The 18,982-nt window shown below is 42.3% G+C and overlaps 1 protein-coding gene across 11 annotated transcripts in view; it reads right to left on the minus strand.

Annotated features, from left to right (window-relative positions):
* SVIL (supervillin) overlaps positions 1–18,982 on the minus strand; it is a 109,439-nt gene that overhangs the window by 38,265 nt on the left and 52,192 nt on the right. For 7 of the 11 annotated variants that reach the window (XM_064162650.1, XM_064162648.1, XM_064162647.1 and 4 more), the window contains 10 exons: positions 12,638–13,516; positions 12,132–12,302; positions 11,482–11,516; positions 9,778–9,839; positions 9,160–9,299; positions 7,770–7,865; positions 6,218–6,470; positions 4,776–4,799; positions 3,021–3,504; positions 1,858–2,077 (listed from right to left, as the gene is read on the minus strand). In XM_064162650.1, the coding sequence (XP_064018720.1) occupies positions 1,858–2,077; positions 3,021–3,504; positions 4,776–4,799; positions 6,218–6,470; positions 7,770–7,865; positions 9,160–9,299; positions 9,778–9,839; positions 11,482–11,516; positions 12,132–12,302; positions 12,638–13,516 (2,364 nt within the window). Of the gene's footprint in view, positions 1–1,857; positions 2,078–3,020; positions 3,505–4,775; positions 4,800–6,217; positions 6,471–7,769; positions 7,866–9,159; positions 9,300–9,777; positions 9,840–11,481; positions 11,517–12,131; positions 12,303–12,637; positions 13,517–15,506; positions 15,660–18,982 lie in introns of those variants that run through there. The other 4 variants (XM_064162652.1, XM_064162651.1, XM_064162646.1 and 1 more) reach the window with 3 other exon arrangements.

Consider the following 18,982-nt stretch of genomic DNA (forward strand, 5'->3'; position numbering starts at 1 on the left):
AAAATGCCAGGCATGCACTCAACTCCACTAGGATAATATTAGTTCAGTGTAGTTAAACCTTTGTGGAAAAATCACTTTCATCCAGACCAGCATGCAAGCATCCTGCCCAAGTTTCATTACATCTGTGAAAAAGCTGTTCTTCCACAAGGTGAAAGAATGTTTGACACAGCCAGAAAAGTCCAGTGGATGGGAAGATGAAGTTAGTGAATGTAAAAGGGAAGGAAAAAAACTAAAAATCCAAAGTCTAATAGTTATTTCTTAGCAGAAATGGCCTTTGAGGTTTATGCACACTTGGCATTAACCAGAACCAAAAGAAAATGGCTGGTTGTAGTTCATTAATTCTGGGCCAAGAAGTAGACTACTGTGGTATTTTGGAAGGCTAAAACCTTTTGATACCAGCTCTGCAGATGCTTGTGGAATAAGGGCACACAAATTCCTGGGAAGAGCGCAGGTTATTCTCTCTTGTCAGCTTTGGGACTGAACAGACAGTCTTGGAGACCTAACAAAAGTGATTCCAGATTTGGAGTGTGACTGACAGCCTTTAATATCAGCTTCTTCAACTCAACTGAAGCACTAGTACATTTTTAGTACTAAAACAGCTGCTAATACTTGGACCTTCCCTTCAACCTCTTTTTCCCCACCGGATGAGGAAAAGCAGATAATTTCCTACCTATAAACTAGAAGTTACTGATCTTAAACCTTACCTGCCCAGACAACTGACATATTTACAGACAGGGCATGTGATGTGAGCTGCTTTAAACCAAACAGCAGCAAAATGAACAAAGCACATCCTTCAGAAGGGGGACCAAGACTGCAGAGCTGTTGCAGCTGCCCCTGCCCCACCTCTTTAAGTTAGGGGGATGACAGGGAGTGGGGATGCTCTGTAAGTGAGGATGACTGGCATACCTGCTAGAAATACAGCCATTTAAAGCAGCACCCTTTGAAATCTTATTTAAACCAAGAAAAAGTGTTAGGAGTTTCTAATACCACACCCACCTCACCAAATGAGGGAATACTTTTACACTGTGAAACTTTAACCAAGCAGCTATTTTTACTTATTGGTTCTCCTTTCCCTGTAGAAAGAAACAAATATAGGCCTATTTGTCAACCTGAAGCACATAATTGTGAATTTTACTCACTAGACTGCTATAGTTTGGGCTTGAGTTTATACTCTTAAAGTTTTAACTACATTAGAATGACTTTTACAAGTGTAACAGGAGCTCATGGAGCTCCAGCCATGAATTCCTACTGTCTGCACAAGCACAGAACACTTAACATTTTGTTTCAGATCAGGGTTGGAAAAAGTATTTCTAACGCTCCCATAAACCTGTCCAATTTATTGCCCTTATTAAATCCCTACAGCAAGTCCTTGATAGTCAAAATGGCAACCATATCCTTCTGAGGTAGGGAGGGAAGCAATCACAACCTATCCCGGACTCCCTGTACTGAATTTAATTACAAGAGACTTCCATAATCCAATACCAAAAGGGCTATGAAGAAATGAATCCCACTGTACCTACTGTAATTGAAAGCAGAACCCGAGGAAGTGTCTTGACTATGGAATGTAACTAGAACAGGTATCATGACAACTGGAATTCTCTGAACTACCTCTCGATTATTCAGATGGCTCTTTCAAAATCAGATTATCACATTCTCTTGAGCAGTAATTCTCATTCACCACCATCTGCTTTATAAGCACGTCAGGCAGATTAGCTGCATTTTTCTGCTGCTAGTATTTGACATCTAATAATGCCCAATAATCACTGCTTAGCTTTTGCAGAGACAGGTTTAAAGCCTCTTTTTACACCATCATCTGTATTTGTAAAGATCATTTTAAATGAAGTGAAATGGAAGTACCTCTCCTTAATTGACATCGTCTTGCTGGAATTATCAAGGCCGTCCTCAGTTGTTTGTGCTTTGTTCTCTCCCACAGAAAACACCTCACAGGAATTCTTATAAAATTTGCCTTCCAACTGATCCGAGAGCTCCTGCAGCCTGCAGGATGCCACAGCTGCAGTGTGTGAAGCTGTCCTCATGGCTGATGTGCTGGTGAGTCCAGGAGTAGGCTCTGCGTGGTCTGCCCATTCGAAAGAGAAGTGCTGGGTTAGACTTAGTGCTGTCCTCAAATATATTTGCCATTACTAACGCTGAAGCAGCAAAGCTGTTTTTTAACATTCAAATCATGTGCTGTCCTACCAGAGGAAAACTTCTGCCTGAGCTAGAGCATAAAGATGCCTCGGGGAATGCTATCTGCTACACAGACTGACCACTGGTGACTGAAGTTCGAGAAGCCGCAGAATGTTTAATACCAATTCTGGACTTGAATGGACAAGGCACAAACTGCTGCTCCTGTCATCAGAGCAGCAGGAAAAATGGACAGATCAAAGTAAGAGCAGAACAAAGAGTAAGGGCAAGAGAAACAGGCAAAATTTAAATAAGAAATTCATTTATTGGTAAAACAGCTTAAGGCATAATTAGCACACTAGGAGCACATTTAACAGCTTTATAAAGATCTTTTCTTCTCTGAGGGTGTTGGGGGCACACATGTTGTTAAACCACACATGCCCAAGAAGGCAACAATTAAGAGCAGACACTTGACCCACAGCAGCAAGGTTTGGCTGTTCAGCTTTGAGAAGGTCAGGGTAAAAGAGGAAAAGATAAATCTTAGCTTCAGCATCTAATATCATGCCCTTCAAAGTAAGAAAACCTGAAGAAGACCTGAGCCATCCTTAAAGGGTGGAAAATTAAAAGAACAACAAAGAGAAAACTGTATTTGTAAAACTCAGGATTTCAGAGGTATTTCTCTACTTTTAAGCAGTGTGAAGAAAAGGAAACATAATCAGCCTTGACAATGCTTGAAATGAAGGTACTTAAAAAGTAGGGAAACATCCCTGCTTGTTGAAGGAGGCCCTGCCAACAGCATGCATATACTGCAGCTCTTTGCAAAGCCTTGATTTTCCTAACACTTTCCAAATCCATCTTTTCTTCAAAGGACTGGCCTCCTTTGACTTCCCATTTACCTTGCATGCCAGCATCAATTTCCTTCTGCTCCAGAGGCTGATAAAGTGCTTGAGAACTAAACAGCTCCACGCTGCCCTTCCTCAGGAAGCTGTATGCTGTCTCTTTATGGTAGTCTGTTTTTTCAGGAACAGGATGTGTGGTTTCTTCCTCAAAGGAGCCATACTTTGTAACTTCATTAGCTTCATGTGCTAGGAATCTCTTTTTCTCTTCTTCCTGCTTCTTTGATGCTCTTTTGCTTTCAAGCGCTTCCACCGAGGGCTGCCACTGCTCTGACTTCTGTGAGCGCTTTCCCGAAGAGTCTGAGGCCTCTGCTGAAGTGTGGAACCTCAGATCAGCTCTAGCGGCGCCACTCGCGCTCCCATCGCCAGCTGGCTTCATCTGCAGGTCTCCAGCATACAAGGGAGAAAGGACAGATGCCATTGTTGAAACTGAGGTTGCAACTGCAGGTGGCAGGGGAGCAATTTTTCCACTCTCATTTTGTACCTATGAGGAAAAAAAAAGAAAGAAAAAAAAAAGCCCAACTTTGAGGTTTTTTTACTCATTAATTTCTGAGAACAGTCCCCTCACGTCAGCTCTTCAGGTGTGCTTTGGCAGCGTCGTAGTGCCCTATGAAAGTGGGCTAGAAATAGATGAAGGAGAGCAACAGTGCCTCCAGAACCTGGCTGCAGAGGCATTACTGCAGCCAGGGAAGAAGTGCCTGCATGTGAACAGCAACATCTTCAGTAGCAAAGGGTGCGTGTGTAGCATGCAACACAAGGCTCTGTGGGAAGGCTCTTCCTGGCACGGCGCTGCACAGCACTGGGGAAGGAAATGAGTACAGGTTCCAGACACCGGATGCCATGCCATGTGTGCAGGCTAATCAACTCTGCATCTCAGCAAGACTAATTAGCTTTGGCACAGCTTTGCTCTGATATGGTCGTGCAGCTTCCAGCTCTGGAGCTAGCTCAGCGCCAGAGAGGGACTCTGCTCTGTGCCATCCCGTGTTCCTGACACTTCTGCCACATAAATCACCCTCAGACAGAACTGCTGTAGAAACTGCTTTGCTGGCCTTACAGTGGAACAATTTAGCGTTTCCACTCTTCTAAAGTAACAATTTTATAAAGCTTTCCTAGAGAGAGACAAGATACAATTTTGTTTGGCTTGGTCTTCTCCAAAGAGGACAAAAGCTTTCAGTATCTTAAGGGGGCCTACAAGAAAGCTGGGGAGGAACTTTTTAGGATGTCAGGGAGTGATAGGACTGGGGGGAATGGAACAAAGCTAGAAATGGGGAGATTCAGACTGGATGTTAGGAAGAAGTTCTTCAGCATGAGGGTGCTGAGACCCTGGAATGGGTTGCCCAGGGAGGTGGTGGAAGCCTCAGCCCTGGAGGTGTTTAAGGCCAGGCTGGACGAGGCTCTAGACAGCCTGACCTAGCGTGAGGTGTCCCTGCCCATGGCAGGGGGTTGGAACCTGATGATCCTTGTGGTCCCTTCCACCCCTGACCAGTTCTATGACAGAGACTAACAAACCTGTCCTTGCACAGATCAAGGAGACGTTTTTCTTTGGTGTGACTATTTCTGTTGTTTTCTTAAACTGCAGGGCAGCATGCAAAGGGAAGAGGCAAAATCACACCCAGAGGAGGAAATTAATCGCAACTTCAAGTGAGCATGCAAGTTCCATAACACATGGACAACATGGCCATTCATTAAACAAATTGGGAAGCAAAGAATGTTACACAAGCTCAAAGATTCCAGAAGAAAAAAGGAAGTAGTTACCAGTTGACTCTTTTTCCATTGCATCTATCAGAAGCAGAAATTTAGAAGAGATCAGCAAAGGGATTTCAGCTTTAAGTACAAGATATTTACATCTGCTATTTTGTAGCTTGATAACATAACCTCTAGTTATTTATTTTGATGCTTTTGTTTGTCTCTTCCTAGAAAGCCTTTAACTGCACCTCAAAACACCCCAACAATCCAGAGGAGTTCACTCTACAAAGTCTTTTTGGAAACAGACTTGGTTCATAGTCAACTCTAGCTTCTTTTGCTAGGCTGAGGAAGAGATGACAAAGCTGCTTCCTCTGTACTTCCCACTGTGCTGCATAGTAGTCTGACAAGCCAATGTGACTGTCACGTCTCTCCCAATTGCTTCACCCATTTCTATTGCTCACCTTCCTGGCCTGCAGACAAGTTAGTAACAGGATCATTAAGGATGCCTTAATGGCTCTGCCAGCGGTTGACATGTGGCAAGAGGACTATATAAGGTCTGAAAAGCTTGCTAAAATATATTTGCCAAATACTTAGATGTGAAGTAGTAGTAGAGTAGGCATAAAGTATAATAACGTATCTGTACAGCTTGGCACCAACATGATTAGAGAACTCCTGCCTTCTCCCTCCTATAAGCACATAGGAAGAGAAGGGTAGGAATTTTCTAACACTCAGACTAATTTAAATCCCTACAAATACCACATGCATAGAATTCACTGTTGAAGTGATGCCTTCCAAAGCTGTAACACTAAGGAACTGATGTTTCTGAACATCAGTTCTGAAAGACCACTGCTGGGCCATGCTATGATCAAACTTCCCTAGTAAGTACTCCTTTGCAGTTTCAATTATGTGAAGGATTCTAGAACAGGAGGTCCAATTCCACAACACATGGTAAACAACTTTATTGTGACCATGGCTTTCTGAATTTCAAAAGGATTTTGCTTTTAGAGGAAAGAAGGCCTTAAATAATAATAATGATGAAAATAAAATAATCAATGCCTCCACTTGGAGAAAGATGACAGAATATGTCCTGACTAATAATGGAAATAGAAAGTGCTTTCAGAAAAGAGCCTGAAAGTTGCAGATGAAAGCTCAAAACTTCCCTGCAAACACATCTAAAGGCTGATGATGTGTTTCAGTCAGGAGCTGACTTTTAGAAGACAGGTAATATTCTACTGGAAGAGGCACTGTGAAAGGTACAGCATGCACTAACCAGGAAGATGGTGTGCTCCAGAACTACTTGAAAAGAAAAGCACACCAGTGAAGTTGAATGTTTTAGAGGATGTTGTTCCTCCTTGTCAGAAGTCTGCTTCCTGACAAGGCTTTTCTCGTGGGTACCTCAGGACTGCAGCGTGCAGCTCAGCGCAAAGAGGCGGCCAGCTGCTAAAGCTCCTTACACCAAAGGTGCTTTCCCCAATAAAAGGAGACAAAAAAAGAGCTAAGATGGAACTTACCTGCTCGACCTCTCCAAGAGTGACTGGCTGAGTCTGGTAACGAGCATTCATTCTCCTGTGCCTAATGTCTCCTCTGCTCCTTGTGGAGATGGCCCTGGATACTGGTTGAGACAGTTTGTTAAACAAAGCCATCTTTTCTGCCAAACTTAAGGTGGAAGAATCTGGTTCATCAGACTGGTCTTGCTCCATTGCCTCTTTGGCTGCTCTTATCTCCTCTTTAGCTAAAATTTTTTGGTGTGCTGATGCCTGCAAGCTGAGGAAACAGAATTGGGAATGAGTTTCAAAGAAGCCATTAGGACGTGTTAAAATCTCAACCTGACAGAAGCAGAAGAGCTGCGCATGAAGCACTATAGCAGCCTAAGTGGTTACGCAGTGGTTCAACATTGGCATGATGAATTCTAATCCAACAGCTGAAGATTTAAAGGAAAGTTAAATTTTCATTCCCAAATTCATGTGATTGGAACATAACCTTTTTTTTTTTAATATAAAAAAAGGGGAATTCAATATTGAGGAGAGACTTTGTGGACCAATCTCTTTATACAGAATACAGAGAGACATTTAAGATGCCTGCTGTAGAGCAAACACAGGTCCTGAAGTGCAATTTCCATCAAATTCAATTTGATTAGAAACAATGTGTGGAGCATACAAGACAAAAAAACACTTAAAAGACAGATTTACACTCCAAGTTAGTGCTGCTTTTGGATTGGCATCAATTTCAATGCCTTTTATGGTTTTCAGAGGAACAGAATTCAGACCGACTTTTGCTTTGAGCTACCTGAGGTAACTCAGCAAAACAACACAAATTACTTTGCAAATATACTCCACTGATTTTGAAGATCGTTTGACCAATGCTGAAGGCAAAAGCATTTGTTCATTAAAGCTGCAACTGCATTTGTCTCTACAATAATATATTTCATTCACCTCTACAGTTAACATCTTTTAAACATCTTCTGCCACATTTATGGCATTAGTAACATTCTATTTTTTCTTTTTCACAATCTTGTAGTGGTCTTGGCTAAAATTCCCTCATTCAAAACAGGCAAACGGTATTCTGCAACTTTACCCATAGGTGGTGCAATTTCTGTTCTTTCCTTTTAATTTTGCAAGTCAAAAAACAAACCCCAAAGCTCCATGTAGAGACAGATAAAGAGAGTATGTTCTGCTTGTGAAATCAAGCACCCAGCGCTGATATTTTCATCTCAAGGTGACATAACTGGATATAAAAAATAAAAGTACAAGAGCAAAGAAGGCTCTGCTAGGTTTGTTCACATGCATTTTTTTTTCTTTCACAAAGAATGTGCTTCTAGAACAGGTTAAGTGTGGTTAGAAAGGTCCTGAAAGCAGCTGCTTGACAAAACATAACCAAACCAACAACAAAAAAGCTGCATTTCTTTTTATCATGCAAACATCAATGACACTGACAAAGGTTTTAAATATTCTGGAAACAAGTATTGACTTGACACATTGCAAAGGCATTCAAGACTTTAAAGATGCATCTGCTATTGAGGAATCTTGTGCTCCATGTAACATGCACGTTTATCCCCCCCAGTACCTGATAGGTTGTACAGTGCTCTTAACTACAGTGGGACTAGGTACTCTTGTCACTACTGTGTGGGTATTCACAGAACGTGAAGCAGGGGTAGATTCACTTTAAAGAATTGCCAAGGAGGGAAAATTCACAGGGAGAGAGAGAAGAAAAAAGCATTAAGAAAAGCAGTACATTAAGTGTTAACTACAGAAAAGACCAAAACCAAAACAAAACAGGGGAAAAAAAAATACAAACAGCAACGTTTTTTGGTTAAATGAGTTATCTGCTGCGACCCTCGCGAAACCGCTTCGAACACGTTCAAAGAGCTAACAATGCCAAGAAGCAAACAGGTTGGCTCCTGAAGCTACTCATTATCCATAACAGAAGCTTTTAGTAGAACATCCATTCATCTTTGTTTGATTCTCCCCCCCCCAGATGACTTTCCTTTTCTTAGGAAAATTTCATCAGTGTGCTAGTTTGAGCCTAACTGGGATATTTTAGTGAGGGGAATTAGACTATAGGCTGTGAAAAGGAAAAGTATGGTGATGTCTGCTTCACTCATAGGCTTGCTGAGATGTATACAAATAAGAACACAAACATAGATAACAAAGATGCTCTTTGGCTCTGGCTGCCTGCACTTCTCTCTCCTTAACTTGCTGTCTGTGTGACTAATCCATCTGCTTTCCTAACCCCCCTAACTGATTCTCCAAACTCACCTTGAATGTAAGGCAAAGTCTGGGATAAGGTAGAGGGGTGGAAAGGAGGTGGAAGGTTGGTTGGGAGCCCCTCCTGGGGACTCTGGTTTCTGGGATGGGTGTTGTGTTTCTGTATTACCTTTCTAACTTGTATATTTCTGTATATAGCAGTATATATTGTAAATATCTGCTTGTACATTGTGCTAAGCTGTATATATAACTTAATTCTTAAATTTCCAGCTGCTGAACTGATTTTCTTAAGTGTGGGGGTGGGGTGAGTAACACCCAGACCACCACAATGAGGTACAACCAGAGTGCAACAAGAAATGCATTTCCAAAAAGTACCTTGGAGACTTCAGAACGCAGAAGACTTTCCCCAGGACAAAAATAAGCCATAAGAAATCCTGCAGATTTCCTTCAGTGCAAAGTGTCTTTTTCATTTGAGTTACAAACCTGTGCTATGATTAACCCCATTTACCTCATCTGCAGGTTCATGCTCTTTCTGCCAAATTACAGTTCATACAAGTTACGTTTTACTAGTCCCTCTACTTCTAGAATGGAATTTCATTAGAGTTTCCCACGTGGTTCTCAAGGAAGTTGGCCCTTAACAATAAATATTTTCCTTGCTCCAAAGCTGTAAACACCACATATATATGGGGCTTAATTCCAGATTCAAAAGCAGGAACCAAAGGTAGAGCCAACAGATGCAGAAGACTTACGTGGCTGCAATGACCACTTCCTCGCTGGTAATGGGCTGTGTGTGTGACCTGTCCTGCAAACGCCGCAGTCTTCTCTCTACTGCAGAACTTCTTGCAGGTGGTTTAGGAATATTTTTCATTTCCAATGATTTTTCCATTTCCTGAGAGGACATATAGGTCATAATTAAAACGGAGGGAGGAAACTTCTGAGCCAGTACTTTCTTTTTAGCTTTCTTGCATACAATGCCCTTAGTTTCCCCAATCACGGAATGACTGAGGCTGGAATAGACCTCTGAGATCATCAAATCCAGCCTATGACCTAACACCACCACATCAACCGACCATGTCACCAGTGTCAGATCCAACCTTCCCTTTAACACCTCCAGTTAGAAGCAGGATGCAAGTGCATAGCAGGTGTCAGAGAATTAAAGCTAACCACACATCTCTCTAAAGCGTGCTCTTAAAGAAGGCTTTAGAGCCAACAAGTCTACTGTGTAGCTAAGCAAGATGAAGTAAATGTCACGTAGCTTGGGCTTGGATAACTATGTTACATTTCCTTCTAACATCGTCTTGAGTTCTTCAGTGTCTGGTATGTGAAATGTTTACCTCAAGCTTCTATTCAGCAAGTGCAATACTTACTTTAAAAAGCAGCCTCTTTGCAGCTACGCTTAGTTTGGCTCGGTCATCCAATTTTTCTTCATCTACACAAAGGAAAAAGAAGGCTGAATGTACTGAGTCAAGCAAACATCAAGTGCAAGGGGTGTTTTTGTTTATTTTTTTCACTAAATGATTTCTGAACACCTTAAAAATTAGGTTTACTACAACAAGAACTTCCAAGGGCAAAGAAACTGACTGTTACTTTTAACGGAAGGCTTACCATGAACTGGATTTCATAAGCTTTTATTTACATGCATTGCAAAGGTCTGAAGAAGATTTGAGAACCAAAGACTTGCCTTCAGGACAGCTCATGTGCTTCCAAACAATCCTTCATGAATAATCAAACTTACTATATTAGTCTATAACACAGACTAAGGAAATAGCTAGAGAGAAAGACTTCCTTTAGGGTGTGCTAGTTTGAAGCTAGCTAGAATATTTTGGTGAGAAGAACTAGATTACTAGAAGAACTAGAAAGAGAAACAAGGGTGATGTCTACTTCACTCATAGGCTTGCTGAGATGCATAAGAACAAGAACCCAACATAGATAAGAGAGTCGCTCTTCGAGTGGGCTCTGGGTTGCATTTTTCTCTCTAACCTCAGCTGCCATCTCTCTGATTAATCCACTTGCTTCCTAACTCCCCTGGCTGACCCTCCATTCTTCCCTGGGGCACAAGGCAATGTCTGGGGTAAGGTAGAGGGGTGGGGAGAAGGTGGAAGGGTGGTTGGGAGCCCCTCCTGGGGACTCAGGTTTCTGGGAGGGCTGTTCCTGTATTACCTTTTACCTTGTATATTTCTGTATATAACTGTATATACTGTAACTATCTGCTTGTATATTGAGCTAAGTTGTAAATATAAGCTGCATTCAAATTTCCAGAGCCAGCTGAGTCTAGTCTAAGTTATCTCCAAAGTGTGTGTGTGGGAGTAACACCCAAACCATCACAAAGGGTCAGCGCTCATCCTGCTGTACACAACATCTATTATCTCCTAGCTGACCATGACCTGGTCTCTCCTGGAAGCTGGTTATTCTGATCACCACTCTGTGTCCCCATTTTCCAGAGGCTCAACTGGTATCCCTAGGAGCTGAAATCAGCATCCTCCAGATCCAAAAGCCAGCATCTCAAAGCTGCAGAGAGTATCAGCTTTCAAATAGCATAAGGCATTACATCTAAATTTAGCTGCTCATGAGATTACCTACTTAATTCGTGCCAGACTTGCCGAGAGTGACAAGAGGGAAAGAGAAGCAAGAGGGCAACTGACTTAGATAATAACCAGTGTCTTGCAACTGCCTCAGCTAGCAAACACATTGCCATTATCAGTTTCACAATAAAGGGTTTTTTATTAGTCCTAGATCAATGATTAAAATGTGGTTGGTTTCGTTTTCTTTTCCTTCCAACTAACTTATTTCTTGTCTAAGTAGTAAAAACCTTCACACAAACCTATGTTTAAAGGCATCAAGATACTCCCCTCCTTGCCACCCACATGAAGTTAGGCATCCACAGACAGACTTTGGGACTTAAATGAATTTGAAATCGAGTCTGTAGCAGATATGATCCAAAGGGAAGTGGTACTTCAAACATAACATAGGTAAGGATAGACATTTTTGAGTGGACTTTGTTTGCATTATTAAATAGTTCTTCAGTTAGAACATTTTTGCTCCCATTTCTTTGTTAGAAAATAGTAACATACCATCAGCTGTTGGGATTTCTACACTCAGAATTGACCTAGAGAAAAAGAGACAGAAGTTAGCTAGAGACAAGGCATCAAAAGATTAAATTCAAACTCCAGCTGCAGTAGTGGGATCTCAAAAGTCTTACAGAGTGATACAACTTAGTATCTATGTTCAAGTTTCAACAGTTTCCACTGGGGCATCCTTTAATAAAGCAGTAAGGCAAGCAATTGCAGCCAAACTTCAATGTAGTCAAGGAAAACGATTTCCAGTTCATCTCGCAGATGATAGAAGTCTAAGATGTGCTGCCTGCTCCATTAAAATTAAATATATAGCTCTGGTTGTTTACATGAAAAAAGGGAAATGATAAAGCAGAGTATGTGGAAAAGAAACTCTAAACATAAACCCAAAGGCATTTAGCATTAGACAGAACCAGACAGCTCCAACACTTTATGATGATTCCCTGTCATTGAGAGGATCTACAATGAACTGGTTTTGCTGACAGTGTTGTGAGGTCTGTTTTAGAAGATGCTACAACAAACACCTGATTGTTTTTAAAGGGAAACAACCTTGCACAATGTTTATGCTGATAGATTAACAAAGTCTCTTCACAAAGTCCTCCGCGTTTACCTGCACCAGAATGCCGCGCAGAGCCACGTCAAGTGCCTACCTATCTGTCTCCTTTCGTTCTGCTGACGTTATAGGTTGGGTTTTAAATCTCTCAGAAGTCTTTCTATTTTCACCAGGAGTAAAATAGCGCCTCGGCCTTCGTGGCCCTCTTTGATGGTCACCATTGGCAGACAAAGCGCTACCTGCCGCTGACGTCTCAAACCGAGACTCGCTTTTAAACCACACGATAGAAAGCGCATAGGAAAGAAAATAGAAGAGAGAAGTAAAGCACAGATGTAAGCATCTCAACAATCCACCAGAGACCACTCTGCATGCTCCTCCGCTGACATGCGCAGACGGACACATTCCAGCTACCCCACACCACAACTTGTGCCAGCAAGCAGAAGCACAAAAGCGGGATTCAAACCATCTCAGCCTCCAGTACGCACTGGTGAGAGCTAAGCTGTGTGCTTTAAGTGCAGAACACGACTGCCGTTGAGTGTGTGTAATTTTTTTTGCCAAGGACGTGCAAGTGTCACAGGAAAATACATCTGAAATGCCACCTACAGTTCTGCTTTCTTGTTGGCATTAGCGGTCTCCAGAAAGACATTACGGAGCTGGGCAACAGAGACTTTGGTGTCAACCACGCCAATCTCACCATTCGGCGCGTTTGCTTCCACGCTCTCCTTACTTTTGAAAGCTTCTAGCTTAGGAGCCACAGTATAGTCAGACATTGAGCGGGTCAGGACTTTATGCTTTGTTGTTGACACTTTCCAAACAGGAGGCTTTGCCTTGGCAGGCTGCGACACAGACCCGCTCTGTATGTACATAACAGCTTCGCTCCTCTCGATGTTCTCAGGGGTCTTCGACTGCTGCTCAGAAGCCTGTTTCTTATTGCACTCCAGCTCTCTCTGAACTTCTGAGTTAACTTTCAATTTGCTTGTGAAAGAGGAGCTCCCCACAGGGGTATCCAACTCCCCTGCAAAGAGGCCTTCGTGGTTCTTCCCTTGCTTGCGAATCTCAGATGGCAAAATTGGTCTTCTGCCTTTGGAAGTCTGTTCGCCCTCCAAGGAACCTTTATCAGGCTTTTCTCCATAACCAAGTGCCTCTTTCTTTTCACTCTCTGCTGCAGTGGCTGCTGAGGATTTTAAGAGGCTGGCACTGTCTGATAGGAGGAGGCTGCCAACAGAGATGTTTGCTGGTTCTTCTGTTGCCATCAGCTGAGCTGTGTGAGCAATGCCAGCGGGCTGAACATAGCCATGGATCGGTTGGCGGACTGAGCTGCCAGGCTGATTTATGACCCTATCAAAGGCAGACGTTTCTGTCTGAAGAGGCATGTAGTGGGCTGCCGCTGGATGGGATTTTCTCTGAGATACTGTGTCTGTGGCAAGTTCAGGGCTTCCACGAGCACTTTCCTCTTTCACCAGTTTCTCTCTAACTTTTACTCTTTAAGAAAGAAAAGAGGATTGAAGCTGTGAAGAGCAATACCCAGTCTGGGCAGGAACAAAGACACCTACTGTGGGTACAGACAGCAACACCAGATTAAAACAGAAAGCAGTCAATACACAGAAGAAAGCATTCTTACAATGCAGCCCCCTCCTCCCCTCCACACCTTATTGGTAACACTGCTCAAAAACGCTCAAGTGACTCACAAGCCCTTGAACATGCATTACTCCTGAGAAGGTAGCTGAGCAAGCTCTGAAAGCCTAAAGCATGTTCCCATGAGGGAACTGTGTCTGTCAAACAGCCTCAAATAAACAAGATGATTAAAATGGCTTTTTCAATTGTCAAAGTGTTGGGCTTAGCCTGAAATGGCAAATTCCATTGCATTTAGTCAGGCTTTTGAAGATGTCTTAGCACTGAGCAGCTTATGTCATATCAAGGTACTGTTGCACTGGGCAAAGGGATGAGGAAAGACATTGCTATCTTCACCTAGACCTTCAGAGGCTTTCCCAGAGAGTTTTTCACTTCTGTTTTGGTGTATCACGTAAGACATCTAAGATGCCACACACAGTGTAACTTGTGTCAGTAAGTGACAGAAAGAGAACAAACCCAAAATGTTGCAAGCACAAGCCTTAAAGCGTGAAGTACAGCTACGGCATGGCTGTTGATCTGCAGATGGCTTGCAGGGAACAAAAAGGATAAAAACACGAACCAACCAAAAAAAACCAAACAAACCCCAAACCACTTCAAACAGGCATCCTCTTTTGAAACATTCCATTACATTCTAACATGCAAAACTTATAGGAATGTTCCTCAAAGTTACCTTACTTCGGTGTATTTTCTAGAAACACCTCTAGACTTGTGTAACACCCGTGCAGGACAGAGATGCACTCTGCTGCACCAGGGGAAGGCAAGTGCTGGCAGCCAGAAACAGCCTTTGCTCTCTGACTACAGCCACACGTAAGCTCTCCAGCAGTTTTACAGCCTGCTGTGTTTGGACAGCTTACAGGGTGAGTGTTTGTAAATATCATAGAATTGAAAATGAAAGCCTTGCGCTTCGTCCTCCCCTCCCAAGGGGGTATAAAAAAATCACTTCAACTCTGAGAGAAACTCAACAGGAGGTTAGCTCTTTATCTGAAAGTGAGTAATCCAGCTCAATGTGCACTACCAGCAGACTTTGTGGAGTTTCCATGATTAAAAAAAGAAAGCAAACATAAGATTTAGGGGGAAAAAAGAAGGGTAAATAATGTATGAGAGAATAATTCAGCAGACCCAGTGTTATCTGCAGCACCAGCCTCTCTGAACTTCTGGTGCTTCTTCTCTCTGCACACTTACCAAGGAAGCTTCTCAAAGTTGCTTAAGCACAGAAAGTGTGTTCAGTCTGAAAGGGTGGTTCTGTAAACTACATGTCCCAAGCATTGAGCAGAACATCCACACTGATGTTAGTACTGGATTATAAGAATTACTTTAATCAGGAACACGGAAAAGAGGCTTCCTGCAATGTTTCTCGTGGTTGGCTACCTCTGTCTGTTACCAAACTGGCAAAAAGCAGCTGCTCGTTGCTCTGATCAAGATCTTTACTTTGAAATATAACTTTTTTGATTTCTCTGCATCATCTCCTTTGAAATTCAAGGCATTAACTGCAGGGAATGCGAAGTTTGAATGGTGCATGGTATAAAAAAGACCAAAATTGCTGGTTTGCAGAGTGCAAAGTGAGATAAAAGAAGTAGTTACAAAAACAGTCCTGGGAGGCAGAATGGTAGCTATGGAAGAAGTAGGCATTTGTACTTCTTCATCAAAATACCAATTGGTCCTAAGTTACAATAAGAGCAGGTGCTTCAGAAAAGATCCAACAGCTGTTTATCCACAAGAAACAACCTCTAACTTGCTGCTGTTAAAGGAGAAGTAAAGGCAAGGGTTAAAGACAGAGTAAAGGGAAAGAACGGGGAGGTTTGTGAGCTGATGTTAGCCACACAGCTGTGTTTTATGATACCTGGAGGGCCAGCTGATAAGTGAAGGTGTGTCCCCTTCCGAATCTTTCTGAAGAAACCACTCAGGTTTTGCTTTCCCTGCACTACTACAGAAAACAGAACTGGAGGTAATTTTTGAGATCTCAAGACATGCTTCCATTGTTTCTCCCAGCTCTCCCTCCCCACCGCTTTTTATTGTTTTCTGATTACTCAGTGCCAGAGAACTGTGCAAGGAAAGAAAAGCACAACACACGAATCAACTTGAAAGGTGATAACTGTGGAAAAAAAATCATATTAACTCCAAAAAAAACTTTAAAAAGCGTTCAGGACATTAAACATTCTGCAAAAGCTACTTTACTAAGTGCACATTGTTGAGAATTTGGGAAAGGGAAGGTAACTGCAAACTTATTTTAGCCATTTGCTACTGCAGGTCAGGGTTTATGTAAGGACACCTGGAAAAGTCACTAAAACCATTCCTTTAATTGGTGGTTTAAAGTGGTAAGGGCTGCTGGTCCCAAAATGCAGTAGTACTATGAACTGAATGAAGTCAGCAATTCAGGTGGCTATATCACATCCCCCTCTCCTCTCCTAGCCCTGTAGCACAAAAGCTTCAGAAGTGTAAAGCCAGTCAGCTCAACTACAACATGTTGTGTCACTGGGTCTGACACGAGTGAAACACCTTGTGTCACTGGGTGACAGGGGAAAGGAAAAGCTTATAAAAACCCAAATAACTCCCAGTTGTGTCTTGTCTCAACTTTACTCTGTTTCTGACTGGGAGCTGAAAGCACAGAAAGAGACAAGAACACTGCAAACTGCCAGAAAAACGTTTGCAGACAGTTTCTCAGATGCTGTGCTGAAGTCCACCTTCATCTGCAGTCCCTGAAAGACAGCAGACCACAACAAATACTTTTCAGCTTCACAAGCACAGACTGGCCACGCTAATTGTTTACAAACTCCTTGTAGGTGATACTCAACCCAGGCTGCTTTCCACCACCTGCAGCATCTGAAAGAATCCTCACACTACAGTAGGATAAAAATCCCAAATTAAGCTCCAGGTCTTCTGCTTCAATTTTTTTTTCTTTCAGTAAAAAGAGTTGGAAAAAGGTCAAATCAGTATAACTTCTCCTAAGATAAGTGCATTTACTGCAAATCATTTCAAATTTGAGAACTCACCTAGAGTGGTCATCTAATCCAAACCCATCTTAGACCAAAACACTTTGTGTTTTGCCAGATGTTTTTGAATTCCTGAAGGAACTGATGAAATAAGAGGCAAAAACCTTTCAGGTAGCTGGAACTGCTTTGAAGCAAGCAAACTTCCTTCTCATTTCTTCATGTGTACTTTGGCACATTTTTATAGTGGGCATGGCCCAGGCAGCAATCACTTGTACTTGATCATTCATTCTTTGAAGAGAGCAGTCAGGAGAGCACAAGCCATGTTCTGAATTTAATCAGCCACTTCAGCAGACAAATGCAGACAATGTCAAATGATACCTTCTCAGCACTTCGTTGTCTTCTCAGTGGTGGATAACAGGGTTAATTGTTAATCTTCTTAGGACTGAAGGCACTAAGCTTTTGCATGTATTCCAAAGCCAAGCTGCATTTACTTTCCAATGTGAAATCAGCAAATTTAAACAAAACTGATTTTGCAACCTATATAATATGGAACTGACTTCAAAACTTTGTGAGACCTCACCTGCAGCACGGTGCTGGTGTCCCCAGCATAAGGGGGATATGGAATTGCTGAAGGAGGTCCAGAGGAGGGCCACAAAAAATGATCAGTGGCTGGAGAACCTCTCCTATGGGGGACAAGCTGAAGGAGTTGGGGCTGGAGAAGAGAAGGCTCTCTTAGAGCAGCCTTCCAGTACCTGAAGGGCATCTACAGAAAGCCAGAGAGGGACTTTTTAAGGGCATATAGTGACAGGATGAGAGGGAATGGATGTAGGCTTCAAAGGGGAGATTTAGACTGGAGATCAGGAAGAAATTCTTTACAGTGAGGGTGATGAGACACTGGAACAGGCTGCCCAGGGAGGTCACAGAATCCCTTCCCTGGAGGTGTTCAAGGCCAGGTTGGATGAGGCTTTGAGCAATCTGGTCCAGCGGGAGGGGGGATTGGAACTGAAAGATCTTGAAGGTCCCTTCCAACCTAAACTATTCTATGAATCTGTGAAGACAGCAGCCACCTGGAAAACTGGTGTAAGCCCTTCTTTTCCTTGTGCAGATGGCTTGTAGGAGACTACTACACAGTAACTCTAGACATAGAGTGCATGGAAACATGCAATGACCTCTTCACCATTCACAAATGGGAATATTGGAGAGGTTATTCTTTAATCTGAATATCACACCAATGAGCATGCACTGGCACTGAAGTTCTCAGGGGTACTAAAATGAAGAATGGGGTCTTGGCATCTTCACCTTTAAAATACAACCTATGGCAAATGTATCCAAACAATGGACAGCAGGCAGCACTGCTTAGTGTGACGCAGATATATTTACCGTTGAGTTCTCATTACAGCTTATGTCATTTTTTAGCTGCAACAGTTAAGTTTTTGCAGTTATTTTCCTTTTATCCACCTACCTAGAAATAAAAGAATGACACTGAGAGAAACTCATCCTCCTAAAAAAAATATCATGGAATCATAGAATCAACCAGGTTGGAAGAGACCTCCAAGATCATCCAGTCCAACCTAGCACCCAGCCCTGTCCAATCAACCAGACCATGGCACTAAATGCCTCATCCAGTCTTTTCTTCAACAACTCCAGGGATGGCAACTCCACCACCTTCCTGGGCAGCCCATTCCAATGGCAAATTACTCTCTCAAATACATTCTTAGCCACACGTTGCTTTCAGTCACCACAACTCTTTGCCAGCCTAGTTTTGCACTGCAGTGTGAAGCTGCAATGTGAAATGAGTGAAACTCATTTTTCTTTCCCTTCTGAAAGGCTCTGGTTACTCTACTACTGGAGTAAATGTTTCAGACCTGAAGTAATTTTGCACACCATGTGAGAGGCTACACTTTCCAAATTCAGCATGGAATTTTAGCTGTCCCCTCTGCCCCTTCACACACATCACCCTGATATTATCTGAAAGATTAACTATCACAGTTCAAAAGGGTTTTTTTACATTTTCACAGCAGGAAAACAAAATTGACTTATTTCAACTGACCCAAGACACTTTTCAGCTTTTAACTCTGAGGATATTTTATACTGGTTGAAGCCATCAAGAAGCTATTTAAATCCTCACTGAGAAACAACTTGCCTGTACTTGGAAACTCTCACCCAAACAATTACAGGATATAAAGGGGGAAAAATAATATAAAAGGTTTGTTCTAACAGGCTATGGGGAAAAAAAAGGTAGCAGATTTGAAACCCTAACTGCTTCAATTCCTAGCCTGTATAAATATCTTAAACATCAGTTATTCCACTCCCCCCCCAAAGGGCCTAATTTTAGCAGTAAGTCTATAAATACAAAGTGAAACCAAGGACATATCTAATCACAGAA

This window comes from Pogoniulus pusillus, chromosome 23 (assembly GCF_015220805.1).
Source record: "Pogoniulus pusillus isolate bPogPus1 chromosome 23, bPogPus1.pri, whole genome shotgun sequence".
Classification (NCBI taxonomy): Eukaryota; Metazoa; Chordata; class Aves; order Piciformes; family Lybiidae; genus Pogoniulus; species Pogoniulus pusillus.